This window comes from Glandiceps talaboti, chromosome 8 (assembly GCF_964340395.1).
Source record: "Glandiceps talaboti chromosome 8, keGlaTala1.1, whole genome shotgun sequence".
Classification (NCBI taxonomy): Eukaryota; Metazoa; Hemichordata; class Enteropneusta; family Spengelidae; genus Glandiceps; species Glandiceps talaboti.
In genome coordinates, this window is record NC_135556.1 from 8,837,827 (window position 1) to 8,860,006 (window position 22,180).

General features: G+C 35.2%; 1 protein-coding gene across 1 annotated transcript; it reads left to right on the plus strand.

The window, feature by feature from the left end:
• The first annotated feature begins 82 nt into the window (after positions 1 to 82).
• On the plus strand, positions 83 to 11,125 carry LOC144438618 (nocturnin-like). Its single transcript, XM_078127718.1, has 3 exons — positions 83 to 131; positions 2,217 to 2,404; positions 3,761 to 11,125. Exons 2-3 carry the CDS (start codon positions 2,221 to 2,223, stop codon positions 4,630 to 4,632), a joined length of 1,056 nt encoding a protein of 351 aa, XP_077983844.1. The 5' UTR covers positions 83 to 131; positions 2,217 to 2,220; the 3' UTR covers positions 4,633 to 11,125.
• Positions 11,126 to 22,180: the final 11,055 nt, after the last annotated feature.

The following is a 22,180-nucleotide window of genomic DNA, read 5'->3' on the forward strand; positions in this document are numbered from 1 at the left end:
TTTTATGCCGGTAATATCTCCAATAATTCTTTCCATGCGAACTTTGCCCCGCGCATAAAACATTAAAAGGTTAAAGGTTACAGACCATTTCTAGAGACTAAAACGCCGGTGTCGTAACACTCATTTGACAGGTAAGAACGAGTGGTATGGTACGTAGTCTTTGTGTAGGTGATTTGTGTTACTCTAATATTTGAGTTTGTATTGTTGATCGACATAGTTGGACTATGTTACGTAAAATACGTTATGTGTTTCCATGCGTTGATCGCTCGAGCTCTAAAACTAACGGGCAAAATGTATTTCATGCCAGTCTCAGATCATGTACCACATGTATCACCGTCGCCGGCGACAACACTTCCTCGAGTTTCTTCTGTCAGTATAATTACTCCAAGAGTAGACTGTTGTATTCTGTTCAACATTCTTGTAATCGAAAACCGCTTATACTCGTTTACATATCAATATTAGAATACACCCTCCAAAACATATTTAGAATCTGTGGAGACTGAAAAATATTATTACGATGTTATTATGGAACGATCGATCGTGAACTCGAAATTAACGAAGGTTACAGTGTACTACAGGAGTGTCATGTCATGGCTATTCACGTATCTCACGAATCTATTTATCCCACGATATTCGTGAATAAAGAGATGATTACTTAACATGTCCAAAATGTATACAGTGTATTGTTAAGAATAATGTTTACTGGGCAGTGTACTACAAACATGTACACAAATGATACATGTTGTGAGATGTCACTGTATAATGGTACTAAAAAATAGTTCAAATCGTGTACTGGTGCAAGTCACAATGACATAACTGTCATGAATGTGACACATCATGTACTCATTACATAATTGTTACCAACTCCTTTGTCTCAAAAATTTCTGCCCCAAGTATCCTCTAGTATCTGTCTATAGAAACCATTCATTAACTGTTTTACTTTGTAAACAGAAGAATTAATTGACACATCATTCAAAGTGGTGAGATCATCACCAACATTAAATTGTCAGCATCAACATAGTCAGAATTTATGTAGATATGTGGGTGGGGGTGAAGGGTGTAATTAATGTATTCATCCCAATATACAAATTCAAATTTAAACTGATATTTCAACTGTCATGATAACAAATTTTATTTCATGTTAAATAATGGATTTAAACTACATTAGGGTGCATATACTTAAAGTCCATGTTTCTCATTACAACACCTTTAAAATCATGTCAGTCAATTAAAAAGAAAGTAAAAAAAGAAGAAGTAAATATGTGTATATGTTGGTGATACCTTCATTTCATACTCATCCTCACACTTCAATATTCTGAATGACTCAGAATTGACAATTAAAGTAAGAAGGAAACTGAACTTTAAAAAAATAAATTAATTAAAGTTCCATTTTTTTTTAAATGTTGCCAGATATAAGATAAGAAATATAGGGTAGATCTGGTCATGAGAAACATAAAATTAGGTATGGACTGTCATAAAATATTTGTTTCTAAATTCAAATTATTCAAATGTTTCATCAATTATATTTTAATCTGACATGAAGTACTTGGTAAAATTTTAAGATTTGATAATATCAATCATTAGATAACACATTGGCATTGATTGTCTTATCAGTTACATGAATAAAATTGTATGACATTGGTCCTTTTGTGGGGGTGGGGGTGGGGGTTGGACATTCAATGCTATGTCAAGTTGAGTAAGTGCTATTATTAGAATGTACATATTTGTATAATTTAATGTTTGAACATTTTTGCATAATCACCATGAGAATGTTTATTATGTAGAGTGTGATGCAAATGTGTATGTAATATGACTTCTATATGCAAATATATATATATATTCAAATGTGACCTTAAAACAGTCAACACAGTATAAATTTTTTTTTACCAAATACCATATGAAGCGTAAGTTCCATAATCTATCTTCCTTCCCTTGGTGTTTTAATAGGGTTTGCAAGGTATGCAAATCTATGAAATTTTACCTGATTTCCCCCTCTCAGCCTGTTCCTGGATTTCTCAAACAAAACACTGCGTAGTACATTCACACCATATCTTATTTCAGGTTATAAGAATTCTCAAATCATCAAACCAAAATTCAGAATTGTTACCACATGTAAACTGTAATATAAATGCCTGGCATTGAAAAATGGTGTGTGATTCTGTAATGTGTAAAGGTAAGGTCTGATTATTTGTATGAAATATTTCTGTGTCTTGTAGGTTCATGGGCCAAGCTAACACAATATCAAGAATGACAAGTAATCAGCTGTTAGCCAAATGCAGAGAAGCTCTGCGAGGGCATCCACCTCTACTCACCAGAAAAATGCAACGAGTACGCCATGGAGGTTCAACTGATAAATGTGAGGGACCCAAAATAAGAGTGATGCAATGGAATGTACTGGCAGATGGTAAGATCACTTATACAATGATATAAAATATTTAGGCTGTCAGTGGTTGAGTGGCCTTGTACCTCTTCAGATGGGGTTCATGCCCTGGTCTGGGTTTGATTAAGTTTGCCATACTGTAAGTAAGAAGAGTGTCATTCAGTTTAACTGCCGAACAACCAACGTTTTCTGAGGCACTTTGGTTTCCTACTGCATTTACAGTGAATCTATGAAGGATTTTAGAGTGAGACTGTCGACCACATCTGGAACTTCATAAAAACTTAAAACAACTATGCTTTCTTTAAGTAAGATTATTGTTATCCAGAATGGGCATAGTGTGGTAATCAAAGTGGACTGTTGTAGTGCTTCTCATGTTTTTAAAACGAGTGTAACCAATGACTATCAAATTCATCATTTGGTCTACCAGGGTGAGGGGGTTGTGATGTTTCAATTTTGAACATCTGTCTGTCTGTCTGTCTGTCTGTCTGTCTGTCTGTCTGTCTGTCTGTCTGTCTGTCTGTCTGTCTGTCTGTCTGTGTAGGTTTGCAGCCAGATCAGATTCATTAAATTCCAAAATCAAATCCCTGATTTTAGATAAAAGATAAAATCCTTTGAGGTAATATGTAGGAAATTTGGTTTGGCCTAAAAAGTTTGCATGATTGAAATTTTTTTTCTGGAAATACAAATACTAGTGTGTAAATATAATATATACTTTTAGTAACTCAAAATTAGAAATGTACAGTTTAATCTCTATAGCTACACTAGCTGCAACTGGAATGTTTGTTAAAACTGTTTAGTTAGATATAATGACGTGATCATAATATTGTGCACCCTCAACAATATTGGATTGTCTGTGGTAAACATATTTGTATAGCTGTACACATAATACGGTTCAGTAAATCCCATCAAATTGCTTTTTTTTAGGTCCATACCCAAAATTCAGTGCCCCAAATGAGATCATGGTTTCAAAGAGTTACTCAATCTGATTCAAATCCGATGTAGATGTCAGCTAATCGTTCATTGTTATTTTACCTCTGTATTTTTGCTGCAGTTGACCTACGTGATACCTTTTCCTCTTGATCGCCTGCTCTGATTTATTTAATCAGATTGAGCGTTAATGTACTACTTCTGGATGCAATTGACCCCTAAATAACATGTACAATGTCTAATTGTTGGTATTTTAACAATTTTCAGTCAATATGTTGTTGGTTGTCTGATTAAAAAATGATACTTCAGTTACAGCAAGTGCAGCTTTAATGAGAAGTGTGTGAATTTGTATGCCTAGAGTATCACCATTGCAAATTTATGTGTAAAACAAGTAACATATATCAAGCATTTTGGACAGAAGTGATAAACTCTATGTCTTTTCTTTTGTGACAGCTCTTTGTCAAGGTAAAGACAACTTTATCAAGGCTCCACCAGATTCCCTTTTATGGGAAAACAGAAAATTCCGCTCTCTTGAAGAAATCCTTACCTATGACCCAGACATCATCTGTTTACAAGAGGTTGATCATTACCATGATTTTTACAATCCAATGTTGCAAAGCATAGGATACCAAGGTGTTTTCAAACCCAAACCTGATTCTCCTTGCATCTACTGTACTGAACACAATGGACCAGACGGCTGTGCGTTGTTCTACAAAATGGACAAGTTTGACGTTGTGGATGGTATCACTCCAAATTTGAAAGTTTCTATGCCAGGCAAAGGCAGTTGGACCTCCAATCAAGTGGCCATCATCTATACACTACAGGGTAAAGAACCAAGCCTAAGCGGCGAACAGGTCGTTGTCGGAGTAACACATCTCAAAGCCAAGAAAGGGTGGGAAGATTTGAGACATCAACAGGGTATGGTATTACTAAATCACTTAAGAAAACAGGCCAAGAGTAAACCTATTATTTTCACAGGTGATTTTAATGCTGAAACGTCAGAAAAAGTGTATAATTGTTTCTCTAAAGATGAGCTGAAACTCGATAGTGCTTGCAAAGTGTTGAGTGAAGATGGTTCATTGGATGCAGCATTCACTACATGGAAGATTCGACCTTCTGGAGAAGTCAAACATACAATAGATTATATGTGGTATTCAGCTGAGAGTCTGTGTGTGCATTCCGCATTGGACCTACCCACTGAAGAACAGCTAGGTGAGGCAAGAGCTCCATCATTTACGACTTCTTCTGATCATTTTTCCTTGGTATGTGATTTTAAGTTTAAACCTGGTTGTAATAATGGTACAGCATCTTTCAGTTCCTTGTGAAGCAGACTACCACCAACATTTCTGAAACGTACCTTTAAGCGATAAAACCTTGACAGTGAAATTTAACCACAACCCATAACACCAAAGTAAAGCATTTTCTGTATGTACCACAATCATTTATAGCATCGATATCGAGTTTAAAAGTATACTGTTTTATTCATTAATTGACCACATTAGAAAGGTCACATGCTAGGCTTGTAAATAAACCAATTGAAACAGTATACTTTTACACTTGATATGAATGCTATAAACGAGTGTAGCACATAGAGAAAATTATATTTACTTCAGTGTTACTCATTGTATTTTATCATGTTTTCATTATTGAACCTTTTAGAGTGAAAGATTTGATATTGTTGGTGCTCCTGTTATAGCTACACTACATGCAACTAGAATGTGTTTTAAAACTCTTTTGTTAGATGTAATGGCTTACTCATAATATCGTTCACCCCAAACAGTATGGAATCACTAGTGGGTAAACATGTTTGTGTAGCTGTACACGCAATATGGTGCAATAAATCTAATCAAAATTGATTTTTGGTCCGCACCCTAAAATCAGTGCACCAACATAATCACGATTTCAATATGTTACTGTACTAAGTATGTTTAAATAGACGTCCACTGAACATGTACCAGTCTGTACAGTGTCTAATTATTGGTATTTTAACAATTTGTAGTGGATATATTGTTTGTGGTCTGATCGAAGAAAACAATGCTCCAGTTACAGGTAGTGCAGGTTTAGCTGTTAGATAAATTAGTGATTGAAAGAGTATGCAAAATGGTGAATCTTTCATTCTTTGTACCATTACATGACTTAGTAAAAGAGCACACATTGAGATGTACTATGTATGCATAGCCTGTAAGATATGCATTGTCACACTGCCATCAACGGTCTTGATCATGAAAGGTTTAGACTGCTGCGTGAGGGCGCCCTGTCACATCATACCTTACAGACTAATGCTTAGGACTCTTGTTAAAATTAAATGTGTGGTTTGAATTGTTTGGTTCATAGTATAATGATATTAAAAGTACATTTAATCATACCAAAGAGGTGTTATTGTATGTGATCAGTGGTTCATTCTGACACCAAGTGAAATATTATATTCTGTGTGTAACAAAAGAGTATAAATATGAAATATAAATCCTTGTCGTATTTGTGACAGTGTAACTTTAATATGTGTAAAGCATAATATTATGGAAAATATAGAGGTTGCAATTTTATGAAGTAATGACCTTGGCATTCATAAGTTGTGTACATAACTTGTATGTACTGGTATTGTATGTAATGAGTTGTGTACATACCTTGTATGTACTAATATTGTATGTAATGAGTTGTGTGCATAACTTGTATGTACTAATATTGTATGTAATATGTTGTGTACATAACGTTTATGTACTGGTATTGTATGTAATGAGTTGTATACATAACTTATATGTACTGGTATTGTATGTAATGAGTTGTGTACATAACTTGTATGTACTGGTATTGTATGTAATGAGTTGTGTACATAACTTGTATGTACTGGTATTGTATGTAATGAGTTGTATACATAACTTGTATGTACTGGTATTGCATGTAATTAGTTTTGTACATACCTTATATGTACTGGTATTGTATGTAATGAGTTGTGTACATAACTTGTATGTGCTGGTATTGTATGTAATGAGTTGTGTACATAACTTGTATGTACTGGTATTGTATGTAATGAGTTGTGTACATAACTTGTATGTAGTGGTATTGTATGTAATGAGTTGTGTACATAACTTGTATGTACTGGTATTGTATGTAATGAGTTGTGTACATAACTTGTATGTACTGGTATTGTATGTAATGAGTTGTGTACATAACTTGTATGTACTGGTATTGTATGTAATGGGTTGTGTACATAACTTGTATGTACTGGTATTGTATGTAATGAGTTGTGTACATAACTTGTATGTACTGGTATTGTATGTTATGAGTTGTATACATAGTTTTTAAGTGTTATCAATATTTATCAATATTTATCCAAAAAACCATTGTTAAAACCTGCCAGTATCAAGCTTGAAATATTTATTTTCCTACATAGATTGATTTGTTTGTGTGACCAAAAGGTGTTGATTTCCTAAAATTGAAGTACATTTCATTACGATATTTATGTGTGCCAAATTTGTAGACTTTGAAGAGGTTGATAATTTTATGATGCACGTCAGTGTCTAGTTAGTTGTTTGGTTTTTTGTTGTTGTTTTTTTTAGTATTACCTAATTTGTTTGCCGATGTTTGTAGTTTTGATAAAAAAAACTTAGTATGATCATATAAAGTATTTCATATTCAAATGAACGTGCATCTGTGACTCTGTTGCTGAACACTGTATAACTAAAAGGGTAGGTTTTTGTTAAAAACATGAAAAGGGAAAACAAAAATTAGTACCTGAAGTTTTCAACTGCATACTTCAGTTTTTGCCAACATAACAGATACAGTACATGTAACATGTGGTCAATAGTAACCTATCTGGTGGTTTGTAAGCATGAATTGTGTAACATTGACATCAGAATCAGATTGAAAGGTGACACCAAAACTGATTCCAATGCTGGCAGCATAGTAGTGTTAAAAGGTCTGATGGACTCAGATTTGGATTCTGATCCTGATGCCTACTTTTCTAAATATTGAATCTGAATAGCTACTATTTGTTTTCCTCTTTTTGTTTGAAATAATGGTTTATCCATATACTGTAATTGATCTGATAAACTTGATCAACAGTTTGGTCACTTAAGGTCATTGCACAGGTACTTTGCATTTATACAATTATTTTAACAATACGGGCAGTCTTAACTATAAAACATGGATATATATTCTGCTGTTATATTGTTTTTACTGATAAAGCATCTACATAAAAAGTTCACTCACTTGGATATAGTTTTAACAGAAAATAAGGCAACAAAAGTAACCAAAGATACTTTTGGTAAGAAAATCTACAGGGAAACAGAAGTAGAATGTCAGAAGGTTACCTTTTTGCATGCAAAAAAATGTTTAGGGTCGGCAACTTAAACTAGGGTCAGTCGTGTTATCGGAAACACACTATTTTTTTTTATTTGGCCTAACCCAGAAATGAAATAATAAAACAAAGTGAGAATAGAATATGAAGTATGCCATGAAATTACATGAATGGTGGATATTAAATAAACTTTTTGTGAAGATGTGTTGAAATTTAATGCAATTTTTGTGTCTTTTCCATTGAGTCATTATAATGTAAAACTTATTATATTGAATGTATGTTTTCTATTTTAAATTTTTTTATCTTATATTGGCATTACTGTTACCCTGATTACTGTGTTGTTGTAACTTTACATCATTTAGCTGTCATATCTCCGAGTCCTCACATCCAAAGCTTGGCTTTATTACCATTAAAACTGATTCAGATAGCCATGCCCCCAAAAATTGTTATCAAACACCAGTATGTTTAGTTAAATTTGCATAATTATATGTAAATTACATGCAAATTATCAAATGCTCACTTTATGCATGGCTTACACTTAGCTGGGTTAATTTCTCAGTAATGAGTGTACATTTACATGATGACTTCATTTGAATATTATAATGATGTTGTCATGGTTCCACTGTGACCAATCAGCTTGTTAACACTAACAGCTATCAGGACAAGCTTTGGATACAGGGGCTAGGAGGTATAACAGCTAATGATGTATCTCAACAGTGCAGTAAACAGGCTGCATTACTATTCACATTTTGAAAAGTACACTTGAACCTTGTTAGTACAAACTCGCTTATAATGCAAACCCGGTTACAACAAACACTAGTCGAAGGTACCGATCTCATGCCATTGTTTGCTATGTATTTAACCAGAGATTATACTAGAGTGATCTCTACCTCATACTGATAACTCTTTCATTGTAAAAAGGCATTTTTGTCAATATCAAAGACTTTAAAGTGTGAAATACACAATTTTACTGAAATTGTAAGCCAAGATAAAATTCTATGATACAGATATTTATCATACATTTATGTTATGACTAAAGGATAATTTATTGTCTTTGGTTTTTGTATTTTAGATATTTTTTTGTCAATTTTTTGTTTCATTTTTCTGAGTAAAGTGACTAGGGCACCAATCCTCTTCTAATATATTTGTGTCCTTTTTAAAATTATGACGACATTTTAGAGCGATTTGGGTATAGTATCAGAGTGGAGTCACGACAGTTGTCAAATATGTCATGGTCTTGTTACGGTACTCTTCGCACTGTCACTTTCAAAAGAAGTGTGATAAGGGGTCACCCCACATGGTGAAAATTGAGGGCTAAGGTCCAATGACAGTACATGAAGCTAATGACAAAATGTAGTCTGTAAGGTTCTCAGTGACGAGGCACCCTAACACACCGGTCAACCCCATGCTGAAGCAAATGTTTCTACAGGTATGAAGCAACTAACGTTGGTTATTTCCCCTAATGCCTCTTCCCAGAATACAGTAGGCCTTCTAAGGCTCTTTACCAATTTTACAACTATTATTTTAGAGAGGTCGTGCATTCAGGATTGGTGAAAATAACTTTTCTTTGTCTAAGATATGCAGCTAAGTTATAGTTGCAGCCTTACTCTTGTTCCCCTTCAAGAACTTCAGAACTATTTGGAAGAATGCATTCACAGTTTATACAAGTTATACAATATACGAACAGAAATGCCTCAACACCTTGATGTACATCCATGACCTAGCCCTTTAAAAGACATCTGCACAAGGCGATTGTTTTCAATCAGCGACTGCGCTAACCATTTCTCGTCTTCAATATGACATTTTGAATTATTGACAACACTGCAATCAAAGCGGGTAAGACGTTCAGACCTCAGAATTTGAAATTACAGACAAAACGTATTATTTTAATATCATCATTCGAGGCTCTATTTTCTCTTTTCTTTCAAGCAAGTGTGATATTAACTGTCCTCGAAGTTATACTTTGTGCTAGTCACTGTATGCTCACCTTCCATTTACAGTAAACAAAACTGTGTTTATAACAGCCTTCAGTGATTGGCTTAGATTGTGTCACATGGTATGGACTAGTGACCCATAGTGACCTCAATTTGCATACAGAGAGCACTACTTGTTTTCTATTTTCCCTTGGGCACTAGTAGATGTTATATTACCCCTCATGCTGTTGTGTAGCAACTATTTCCCTCAGCTTTCAGCCTTGGGAAATAGTTACTGTCTAACAGCACTCAGTGCTATAGCCATGTACTAGTGCTCTCATAGCCAGGCAATAAGTGTTAACTATATTCCATTTGACAAGGATTCGACTATTTGCTGGTTCAGGGGGTAGTAGGTTCCTGGTTGTACCGTGAATATGTGCATAATATCATTAGATTTATGTTTGATGTTGTTTTTTCTTCAAGTTACTTTGAAATGGAAAAGTGGCCAAGATTGCTTTCAATCAGAAAAAAATTAATGAGATATTGAAAATAAATTTAGCCAAATATGATCCCAAACAAACTATCAAATTTTGATCGCACTGTTTGTCTTAGAACTGTGTAGTTGATTACTGATGTAAACAAGTGTACAATAATATAAAAACAAATAAATAGTTGACTATTGTTATCAACAAATAAAAATAAACTGTACTTGTAAATAAACGAATTAACAACTTTTACATAGTACTATATATAGTATTAAAATAAGGATGTATGTTACTCCTATTGTTCCTATACTAATGTGCATTATACCAGTTTCTTACTTGTCTGTGATTCTACTAATGAAGCATTTCTGAAGTGACATGTCTACCTGTCCCTGCTGATAGACTTGGGAAAGAAATATATGATAGTTATGACAGTGGCAATCAAGGTTTTGGATTGCTAAGATAGACACAAACTGAAACTAGTGTTGCGACATGTTGGTATAAGCTGTTGAAAGGCCATTGGTGTCATTGTACCCACAGTAAGGTAGCATTTCTAATGGCTTCCTTGATCTTGCAGTGTATGGACGTCCAATGTTAGGACTACCATGATGAAAGGGAAGATTGTAGCCACACCACATAGGCATTGCTATCACCCACATGTTCAATCTACCACGTCAAACAACGATAGTTTTAGTTTGCATCTATCTTTGTAAGCTGAAGCCTTGATTGCCAATGTAAAACAAAGTCTAATAAAGTGGGGCTTTCCTAATCTCAATACACAGACACAGATCTACTTGAGTGATATAGACCAATGTTTTTGTACCAATAGATGTTTCATGTTTATCTTCTCTACCACTGAAACTAATGCTTAGTTACAAGTCTACGGCTATCCTTGGCTTGAATCTCATCTCACAGGATTAAAAGAAATCTTGAGATTCAAAGCCATAGATTGTGTCTAAACTCCTGTAATTATATGTAAATATATACTTAGGTGTATTCCATTTGGTGTATTCAATTTGGTGTATTCTCAAGTCTTACTGTACAGCATTTCAAGAGTTATTGATGACATTTTGTTTTTTGTCTTGTCATAGTGTTTACTTCTCAGTGCAATTGTTTTAAATAAAGTTTTGTGGAATTAATGAAATATCAGTCAGTATGTTGAGACTGATTAATTTGTTTCAGTTGCCACAATCCTTCATCTCACTTAATGGATATTCCCCCAGTATTAAAACTACAAAACACAACCAGTGAGGCAAGATTTGTAAATACTGATGAAACAAAATCCACCCCGTGGCCATTCTGAAAAAAAATCACACTTCAACAATAACAATTACTTATTTCATCATGAAAAACATGAGTGATAAACATGAGATATTAGTCGTCCCCCCCCCCCCCCCCCCTACACACACAAACTAACCATTATAGCATGATGGGTGATACATAAAAGAAGCCTGTTTAATAGTTTCATTTATTGTGTCTGGGATGATATATACATACATGTGTATATGGTCACATTTGAGATTGGCAAATTGACAGTTTTGACAAACATAACCTGCAAGTGGAACATTATGCAAATGACTCATTTAAATTAAAAGACTACATCAACAGGCTATGTAGGACGTGCAGTAAATAGGCTTTCCGGAAATGACAAATATACGTCCGCCACTTCTTCACTCCTTGGTGTTGTTAGCGCCCTCTTTGTCAGCTGTCTCCTTTCTGTTGTTTATTTGTGTGTTGTAAGTAACGTCTCAGTAGTTTTCGTTTTGTACTCGCTCTCTCTCTCTCTCTCTCTCTCTCTCTCTCTCTCTCTCTCTCTCTCTCTCTCTCTCTCTCCGACGCACTTGCAAAGATACACACACACACACAGTATCGTTCTACATTGTAATTTTAACAGTCCAATTTGTATTACAAAGTGAAGTACATTTATTCAATTTCAAAGTATATAAGAACAAGGCATTTTCCGACATATTTCCAGGGTCATCACATCAACAACTTTCCAACGATAACACGGCAAAAAATTTACGCAGATTTTTAAGCTGAGGATTTTGTTGGCATTATTAACCAGAACAATATTTTTTCTACCCACCATTCTCCATGACGGCTCGGAAGCTAGGTAAAAAGTAAACCCAATCGCAGCCCAACATCACCATGGCTTTGTTAATTTGTCTTACCATACCTGGAATAATTGTAGAGTTAGTTTTCGAGTTTGAGGGTTTTTTTTAAATTAAATTAAATCAAAAATCAATTTATTTATTAATTATCTTTTTATGGTTGCGGGGTTTGCACTCAAAACCAGGGACGTATAAACGTCCCTGTCAAAACTAATCTAGTCGAGTGTACTTGCACAACAACAATGCGTCCTGACGATTGTGTACGTCGGGAGGGGGGGGGGAGAGGTCTAAAAACAAAGTAAAAATACGTGAGTGATCTTCAGTTTGTGTATATGCCGATTTCGATGCCCATTCTTCTAATCTTTTCACTGTTACGTCATTTTCCAAACAAAGTTGTCATTTTATTTGCCGCCTACTGACATATAGTACTATTAGTACTACTACTAGTATGTTGACACACCTTACGCACAGTTTTTTCTGTACCGTTGAGTAGAGCTACAACGCCCTCTAGTGTGATATGTTCTTTCATCTATTACCGACACCCCTTTGCCGAAATAGACAATGTCCAAAGTAGTAAATGAAAGATGCACGGTCTATGGAAACAAATGCCCATATATTATACTTACCTAGGTTTCCCACGCTATGGTTTGTATATTTTTCACATTTATGATAGATCGTGGGTAGATAAGCATGCTAACACTCTTTGTTCCCTAGCCAGAAAGCCCCCACAGGACTCAGCTTCAACACTGCGGACACCCCTATAAAAAATAACATCGTCCAATATACAAGCTTTGTCACACATGTCCATTTGATTTGATGGTTACTTCACACTCAGTTTATTGTGATTGGTAATTTATCTAGTCGGGGAAGTTTGAATCAGGAATAATCGCAGTACGTGAGAGATCAACCCCACTTATAAGGTAGGTACTTTGTTTATGATTGGTTTTTACTTTATTTCCATCCTTGCGCAAGATAATATACGGTAAAAAGGTGCTGTTTGATGGTCCCAAAGTTGAGGTTTTGAACTCATTCCCACAGGAAGTAAAGTGTCAAAGCGGCCGACGCGTCGCGAATCAGGCAAGCACAGATTATTAATATAAACATCTTAGTGAAGCGGTAGACAATGGTTTGAACCGTAATTTATTATTAAACGTGCATACCTAGGTGTCTGAGTAACGTTGGAAAACTACACATGTTCGTAGTTAGGATGACTGGCTGGTGGTATGGGGGATTCCAGGCAAGTACAGTCGTTAAAATGGTTGGGGCATGGATAATACTTCCAATATTCCATGGTTGGGGTAATATAGCTTGCCTGGAAGCCGAGTTATTCATTGGTATTATTTAAATCATGACATTCCCCAAGGAAATGGATATAAAAGCACGCAGAAGAGGCAGATGAAATATTGATATGATGCATAAATGAGCAATCCGCACGTTATTTTTATGGTGGTCTTGATCCCAAATCTTGATCCATTGCACTCCATATGTTGACATCATTCTGCAGAAGTAAACAAACAAGTTAGCTCGGGATTAACACCATTCCAGCTGTCTTTGGTAAACAACGCGTAAAAGGGCAGAAATGTCGTTATTTTTACCGCATGTGGTTTGCTGCAAATTGTAGAGTTCGTTGTGGTTTTAGAGTGTTTTTTTCCCCTTTCTGTTTATTATAATTTATATTAGTTTTTTCGTTCCGAACTAGTCCTGCTTGCATACGGATTAAGTCGTCCCTTGAGCGAAACGCGTACACCGTTTGCAAGCAGGACTGGTTCCGAACTGGTTCGTTTCCCAGTCAAACATCGGATCGAAAAAGACTCATCAACAGAAAGAGTCTCAATCATGCCAAGTATCTAGTCTACATGTTGCCATGGATGTTTGAAAATGGTAAGACCCCCCCCCCCCCTCTATAAAGTCAAACATGAAACAGAATGAAAAGTAAGTTTGTAGTACTCTGAAGGCATAAAAAACAGCCGTAGTCCATTCCTTGACAACTTCAAATCAAGTCGTCAGAAAAATAAATAACAGTAATAGAAATACAGCCAGACAGTTAGCAACATACCATAATGTGTAGTCTACTTCTAAGAATAATTGGTCATTGTTCGGAAAACATCAAACCACACTGAGAAAATAGTAAGTGGAATTTAAATCCCAAACATTTATAGTTGGAAACTCGATACAAGGTAGACTTTAAACGGCTTTAGATTTAAGCCAATTCGGCACCAGGTTTATGTCGGAATCAAGGATTAGAAATTTGATCCTTTAGCTAGTGTGTAGAGCCAGTTCTGCTATTTCACTCAACCCTATCGTCTGAAGTGTGAAATGAAACAGAGATACATGTGCACACTGACATTGAATGGAGTAGGAGACTGACCTGAAACAGATGGTTTGTCAGAGTTTCACCTTCAAACATGTTTGTACACATCATTATCAATACACTATAATTGTCATTAAGGCTAACACGTGTATAAAAGTTGTTTCTATGTGTTTTTAGTATGGAGGTTTAGATGATAGACCAGGTTTCTCACGCTTTCTGTTTCTCTTTCCTTTTCTTTCTCCAGGCAAACAATTGATTATGATGTACAAAACGTGTCAGTCTCATATAAATATAATGTACTGTATATTGATTCTGTTGCTGACACACTTTGTTAAATTTCCACCTGATTACATAGACATAGAAATGTATTGAACTGAGTGATAAGAACATAGGGCTATTTAATTTCACCTATACTACAGGATACAGTGGCATGGACTGTTGAATTTCCACCTGTTAGTGTTACTGGGACACAAAGCTGATAAATTTCCACCTGGTAACTGTTAGGGACATAGGGCTTGTAAATTTCCACCTGGTAGAGGTATATGACTGATAAATTTCTAACTGCTAGAGGGACAGTGCTGGTATATATTCCCAACTGCTATAGAAGCACAAGGTTAGTAAATTTCCACCTGCTAGAGGCACAGGCTGTTAAATTTCCACCTGCTAGAGGGACAATGCTGGTATATTCCCAACTGTTATTGGGCACTAGGCTAGTAAATTTCCACCTGCTAGAGGCACAGGGCTGGTAAATTCCCAACTGCTAGAAGCACAGGGCTAGTAAATTTCCACTGGCTAGAGGCACACGACTGGTAAATTTCTAACTGCTAGGGGGACAGTGCTGGTAAATTTCTATCATTCCCAGGACAACACAATGTTGAATTTACACCCAAGTCTCATATTAGATTTTTCTTCAGCTACTGAGGACACCCTGTTGGTAATGAGGTTGAATGTCTTCAATTAATTGATGAATTAGTTTATCAAAGCAGTATTACATAGTTCCTAGTAAACTTTAACACGACCTCTATGTAGGTTGAAATGAAAGACACACAAAAGCTAGAGTGATTCTCTATGCACCAATTTGTTCCTTTGAAAATAAAAAAAAGGGAGTGGTTGACATAGAAATGGATATGTGACATCTGTGTCCATTACCTGTGGACAGGTTAGGCTGCCCTCTACCCCATTTACATATAAGCCAAAGTTATGGGTTCTCAACAGTGTTTTGTTCACATGAATAGTATGGTGATATCAAGTTTTATGTATTACATGTATAGATGCCATCCATATCTACAAAAATGTTATTAGTTCATTTTGACAACTATTCAAAAAAAAAAGAAGAGAGACAGACAGACAACATTGTACCTGAGATGTTGGTTGCAATGTTGATGGAGGGTCTGTGGTTCCAAGTTTTGGATTTCGGATTAAAATTCAGGTGTGAAATAACTAGTTGTCTGGCATTGCTTTGGAAAACATTGACTCATCAAAACAAGAGAATAATCCTGTGTAATCCTTAAATTGCTTTTTTTTTCATCTGCCATTTTAGTGAAATTCCAATTTATACATTGTCTGGAAAAGATAATACATACTTGTATGAAAATTAAACTTAAAAGTTCATGTTGCAAATATTGTCTGAATTTTAGATGAGACGCTTTTCCATTCTGTTTGATGGTTTTTGGATTTGATATTGTGAACGACTGTAGTCTGGATGCCAACTTGGTTTGTGAGTGGAAGTGATGTTACTGTATAGGAACTAGACTAGAACTACTGAATAACACCCAATTCACACCTTAATTGATTGTTTTGACTGTTCTAATCAGTACTTGTCTATTTCCTGTGTACATTTCACACACCATCCCAGCTGGAAACTGACACAAGATAGCTACAGAATGTCATAGGCTAGGCATTATTTTCATTCCTTAGCCAATTTGCGGTGTACTCCTGGAGAGAGAGAAAACATAAATGAAAATTTTGACAAATTAGGAAAAGTTGTATAGATATGACAATGATACTATGATGTATGATGTGTGGTTTTTGTCAAAGAGATGTGGAAATCCTGACTGGAATGTCTGTAGGAAGAAGGATAAATATTGGTTTCTCTTTTGTGTTTGAGTGTTGAATTAGGAACAATGCTTGCATACTATAATAAAGTTGTTTTGAGAAGGGATAAAGGCATGTCATTTTAGGTGTCTACACTGTATGTATTGTATGGTGTTGTTTTCAGAAGGGATATAACACATGTCTTTTTAGGTATCTACCTGTATGTATTGTATGGTTCAAAGCAGATTGAAGTGATCTTGTAAACTGTACAAACAATGATCTGTTCTCTTGTATCAAGTGCCTAATAGTATCTCCATGGTGGGTGTGCGCTAGTCTGGATGCCAATGTGGTCTCTAACTTGAGTGGAGGTGTAAATTGTAATGATACTGTATAGGAACTAGACTAGGTATGCACTTCTGTCTGTTCTAGCTGTTAGGCCATGTCCAGTTTTCTCTCTGTTTGGCATAGTGAGGTATTTGTCATATTACTCAATAGTTTAGACATTCTCACAGTCTCGGAGCATCACATCGTTAAAAGGGTTGTTTTATGTACTGTTATCTGCTGCATAATTGTCCTTGAATATCCTAAGACCTAAGGATGTACTGTGGGCCCTTGTCCACTACATAGGGCTAATCATTCGTTGACGTGTTACTGCAATGCTCAGGGGCATCGCAATAACACAGCATTGCAGTAACACATCAAAAATGATGAGGGCCCACAGGATATTCTTGTACAATTATGTGGTAGATATCAGTACATACAAAACAGCTAATAGTGATGGTCCTGAGGACTGGTGAGAGAGAGTCTATTATCACTAGTTATGTAAAAAAAAATACATTACTTGATACCTTTGGCATCAAATCTCAAGATCTTTCTGATTCATACCACAGTAGCATCTAGACTAGCCAATACATTATAGATTCAAACTTGCACTTTTTCAAATACACTACAACTTTGAGAAAAAATGACGAGTAGGAAAGAAATTTTGATTACCATACTTGGTTTATTATTTCAACTGAAAGATAAGATAAAGGAGAAAGTAACATTATACATGCAAAGTAGGAAAGATATGGGTCAGTAGGAGTGATATAGCTGACTGGTCACTCTATGTACTCTAGACAAAACTATAGTCAACTTGTTTGGCAGTGCTGTGAGTGAGAGTTAAGAAAATTGCTTTTTGGTTTGTGAGAATGCTAACCACGCGGACTTCTCTTTGAAAATTTTAGATACATACAATACATACGTGAATGATTGGCCTGTTTGCATCAATTTGGTGCACAAACCCCACGGCACTGGGTCATCACTGTTTCATTTTAATAGTGAATGAGTGAAGTCAGCAGGTAGCGTAGACTGAGGCTGCTGTATTTTGAGATAGAGTTTGTAAGTCAGTAAAAGTAGGGATGGTGGCGGTGGTGGTGATAGCAGGGTGTAGTCAGTATGGAATATTTACTGTCAGTCATTTGTTGCCATGGATACAGCTCCCATGACTCCCTTCCACATGGCTGAGTATGAGTGTGACACACAACGTTGACATAGAAACAGTGATTCAGAAATACAGCAAAATTTCATGTTTACATTACGTGGGTGATATACATTGTACATAGGATATCTATTTGGTGACTGTTTCTTTTATTGACACAGAGTTTGAGAACAGCAATAAAACTATTTTATGGGTTTTATTGACACAGAGTTTGAGAACAGCAGTAAAACTATTTTATAGGTTGACAGAGAGTCTTTAGCAAATACTAATCCAGTAATGTTCAGACTTGACCATGATATCTGTTAGACATGTTTACTTGCCAATATGCCCACACTACTCCACTTCCTGACCCTTGCAGATTAACTTGTGGTAGATACCATTTTGCAAAAAAAGGGAGAGATGATCCTCAAAAAGTAAGGAATGTTACTTTGCTAAAATCAATATGTTACTTTTTCAGAAGGTACGATCCTTTTTTTAGGTCAGAGGTAACATTTCTGCAGTCATTATGGAGAAATACAACTGACGTTTAGAGAGAATAGTTGTGATGGGCGAATGCACCTCTTTATGCATAATGGATAAATCCACAGTAGAAGAAGCCTGTAGCAGCTGTTTTTTGTAATTATCATCAACTTTTGTAATCTCTGTGCCAGAGTCTTGGGAATGACCCAGTCTTTAGTGGGGAAAGTTTAACAAGTGGAGATATGAACACCGTAATTTGTCAGTTTGATAGATAATGACTTGTACATTGATAAACTATTGATTTCAAACCATGGAAAAACAAACTAGTTTGGTTGCCACTGAACTGTGATTGAACTTTTAAAGTAAGTAAAAATTTATCAGAACTAGAAATCTGTGTAATCAAAGTCATGAGTTTTATGCTGTAACTTTTACTTTTGATATTTTTGCAGGATAGTTGTAGACGTTTGAGTTATTTATGAAAGCAGTTGTCAGCTGGTTGAAGTAGTAGCAGTGTGTAGGAGGCCAGGAATAGTAAATTTTTATTGACTTTGTATGGTTTTGACTACCACTCAAGTGACTGTTGTGTAGTATATTGAGTTTACAAAAGTCTGGAAAAAAGGACACAGTTTATTGATGCTTTGAACAAACTCACCAGAAGCAACATACACAAGGTAGGTGGGACTTCAGTTATGTTATTCTCACTCGAAATTTTGGTCAAATGATTGAAAGTTCAAAATATTTGACTGCCAAAATTTCATGTGTTTTTGGTCTGTCTACTGGCCGTGGCATGGATTTGTGTCTTCCTGTACTTGTCAGAAAAGACTGCAAGTGTAGAAAGACTATCAAAGGCAAAGCACCTCCAGTTGGCAAACTATGCTACCAGTGCTTGTGTATATGAGATGTGTGTTTGTGACTTTGGTATAAAACTGTCAGCGATTGTTTCTGCAAATTTTATTTTTTAGATTTAATTTTTACAAATTTTCATGGAATTTTTAATGACAGAGCACCTAAGGAACAATATATTTGTGTAACCTTCTTAGTTCTTGGCCTGGAATCCATCCACATAGATTCCAGGCTGGAATCACCACATGGATCCCAGGCTAATGCCAAGTGACTGGCAACAATCACACTTTGGCGGTGTAGCATTCAATTCAATTCAACGAAACCAAAAACTCAGTACCTTGTTCCACAAAAGGAATGTCATCAGAGTTTTTAGCCTGTGGAAAGAGAATGACCTCTGACCCACAAGAATTACAAGTGTAACTGAGTATAGTTGTGCCTTCAGTTATTTACTTAGCTTGTACAGTTTTAGTTTCAGGGTACATTTACCACGTAAGCTGTAAGCTGGTCAACTTCTCATGTACAACTGAAATCTAAATAAGGTATTATGGTTCAAGACTAGAATCGGATAGTATCGTAATATGGGTTGTTATTACCTGCGAAAATAACATACTTTCTCATATTTCAAAGTGCCTTTCATCAGTTGTCTTTTGAACTTGTCATTTACAACCTTCACATGGTTGCTTTTGACTGTGGCCTCTCAACATGTGTAGTTGAGTGAACCCACCAAAGGTTCAAAGCTAATTGAAAAGTTTATCGTACTGTGAAATGCTTAAATTCACTTGGGATCACCTCTTTCACTGGTTTAGGTTTCTGCTAAAATAAAATTCCTTGAAAATACTCTTTATTGATATTTTAATACCATGCATGAATTCCTAAATCAGTAAAAATAAGTCAAATTATCTTTTCAGTTATTCATGTTCTTTTAGTGACTGTAATTGTGATTTGTGAAAGTCGGGGTGGCAATTTAAGACACAATGAAAAAAAGCATGTGAGTGGCTTGCTAAACGTTGAAAGTGTCTTTCAAGCCTAAGTCAACTTGTTACAGACACCTTTTCAATTATTTTCTATGTTCAAAATGATGAAAAAGTGAAGTCAAGAGTGAAAATCTGAACCTTGTATATATCAAACATGTTCATATATAAACAAACTATGCTAGGGTAAGAGTTCAAATCCGTAATTTGTATTTTGAAAAAATTAATTAAATTTCAAAGACTAACAGGTGAAAAAGCATGTCATACTTTGATGACAGAAACATAACAATTTGTAATTTGACAAAAAAGTGAGTTTATCAACATAAACAAGTTGTATATGCGGTGATTATCTAGCTAATTTCAACCTGCCATGTTGAAATTCTAGCAGCGTTTAAATACTTGGTAAATTAGCAGTACTTGACATGGATAACGAACCATTAAATTAAAAGTCAAAACTCTGAAGTGGTTTCCAAATTGAAAGAGAAAATTACTTTCTTCAAAAGTAATATTGCCTGATTATAATTCATGTATGTCAGTTTAAGTTATTCTTTTGATCTCTACCTGTTATATAAATGAAACTTTTCATTACTGAAAGTCGTCCTTGGTGAATTTGTAATCAGTTTTTGAAAAAGAAAAAAGTTTGAAGGCCAGTGTCAGAATGAAATTTACATGTGAAAAAACCCCCAGATGTCTGGCAGTGTGATAGATGAACTTAGTCCAGATGAAAAGATTGATCGTAGCTAATCCGTATGGCTCCACTGATAAGATAGTACTAATCCCTAACTGTGCAATTCAGACATTGGGCTTTAAAGGCCCACTTTGGATTAGGATTAGGATTAAAATCTAGATGTGAGAATCAGTTTTCTGGCAGAGTTATAGAAAAAGTTGTTCCAAAACAAAAAATAATCCCATGTAATCTTTAGAAGATAATACTAATGTGATGACCCAGGATTGAAGCATTCCCCTTTAAAGGACCACTTTGAAAGAGAATGAAACATTAGGTGTGAAAAACAGTTGTCTGACAAAGCTATAGAAAAAGTTTTGCCCAGAACAAAAGACTTTTCCTATGTAATCCTCATGACTCCACTGATAAGATAACATTAATGCAAAAAATCTGGGATTGAAACCCTGGCCTTTAAAAAGTTTCTTTTGCATGTAGAAAAAGTATTTTGTTGTTTAAACAAAAATCTTCCGAAGTTTATACTTTACCATTGTAGCTATGTCCCTGTCCTTGAAGTACGTCATATAGTCACAAAGCAGCTAGTATTTAGCTCTTCAGATTTGTCAAATATATGGTTTTCAAACTTTCACCATTAAGAAAAAATTAGATTGATACATTGAGTACGTTGATACAGAGGTCGTGTTAAACGCATTATTTGTGCGGATAATTAAAATGGAGAAAACTTCTGGTCATAAAGTAAGTTCTCTGATAGCGCACCAATCTCATCGTGTTAGGAGTCCTCCACACTCTGTGTTATTGCTGTTTTTGTAAACTTTTCAAAGCATGCAATATCAATGCACATTTCATTGTATATTGTACCAGTATACACATATATATGATAATAAGATGCACATATTCACATATTCATCCTTATGAAAATGTTAATTTATTCACAGAGTTGGAACTTGTAAACTCCTAGACTAGACTAAGTTATATTTTGGAAATCATGATACAAACAATTCACTTTAAAGGGAGCGAAAGTAATTTACCTAACTTTAAACAAATAGAATTTGTTATGACTGGTGTTACTCTAGACAGTGTTTACTATATTTACAGACCATGCTAAGACCAGATTTAGAACACAGATGTGAAGCTTGTAAAAGTTATATAATCTGTGTACAGAATCCCCAACTTTTCAGAGAAATTGTAAAACCTAAATATTTTTTTTTCTTTTTAGAAAATTTTGCAGTTATTTTGCAATTTCAAGGTGTTTAACTAGTCCTTTCCAAAGACTAATAGTTGCATATTATC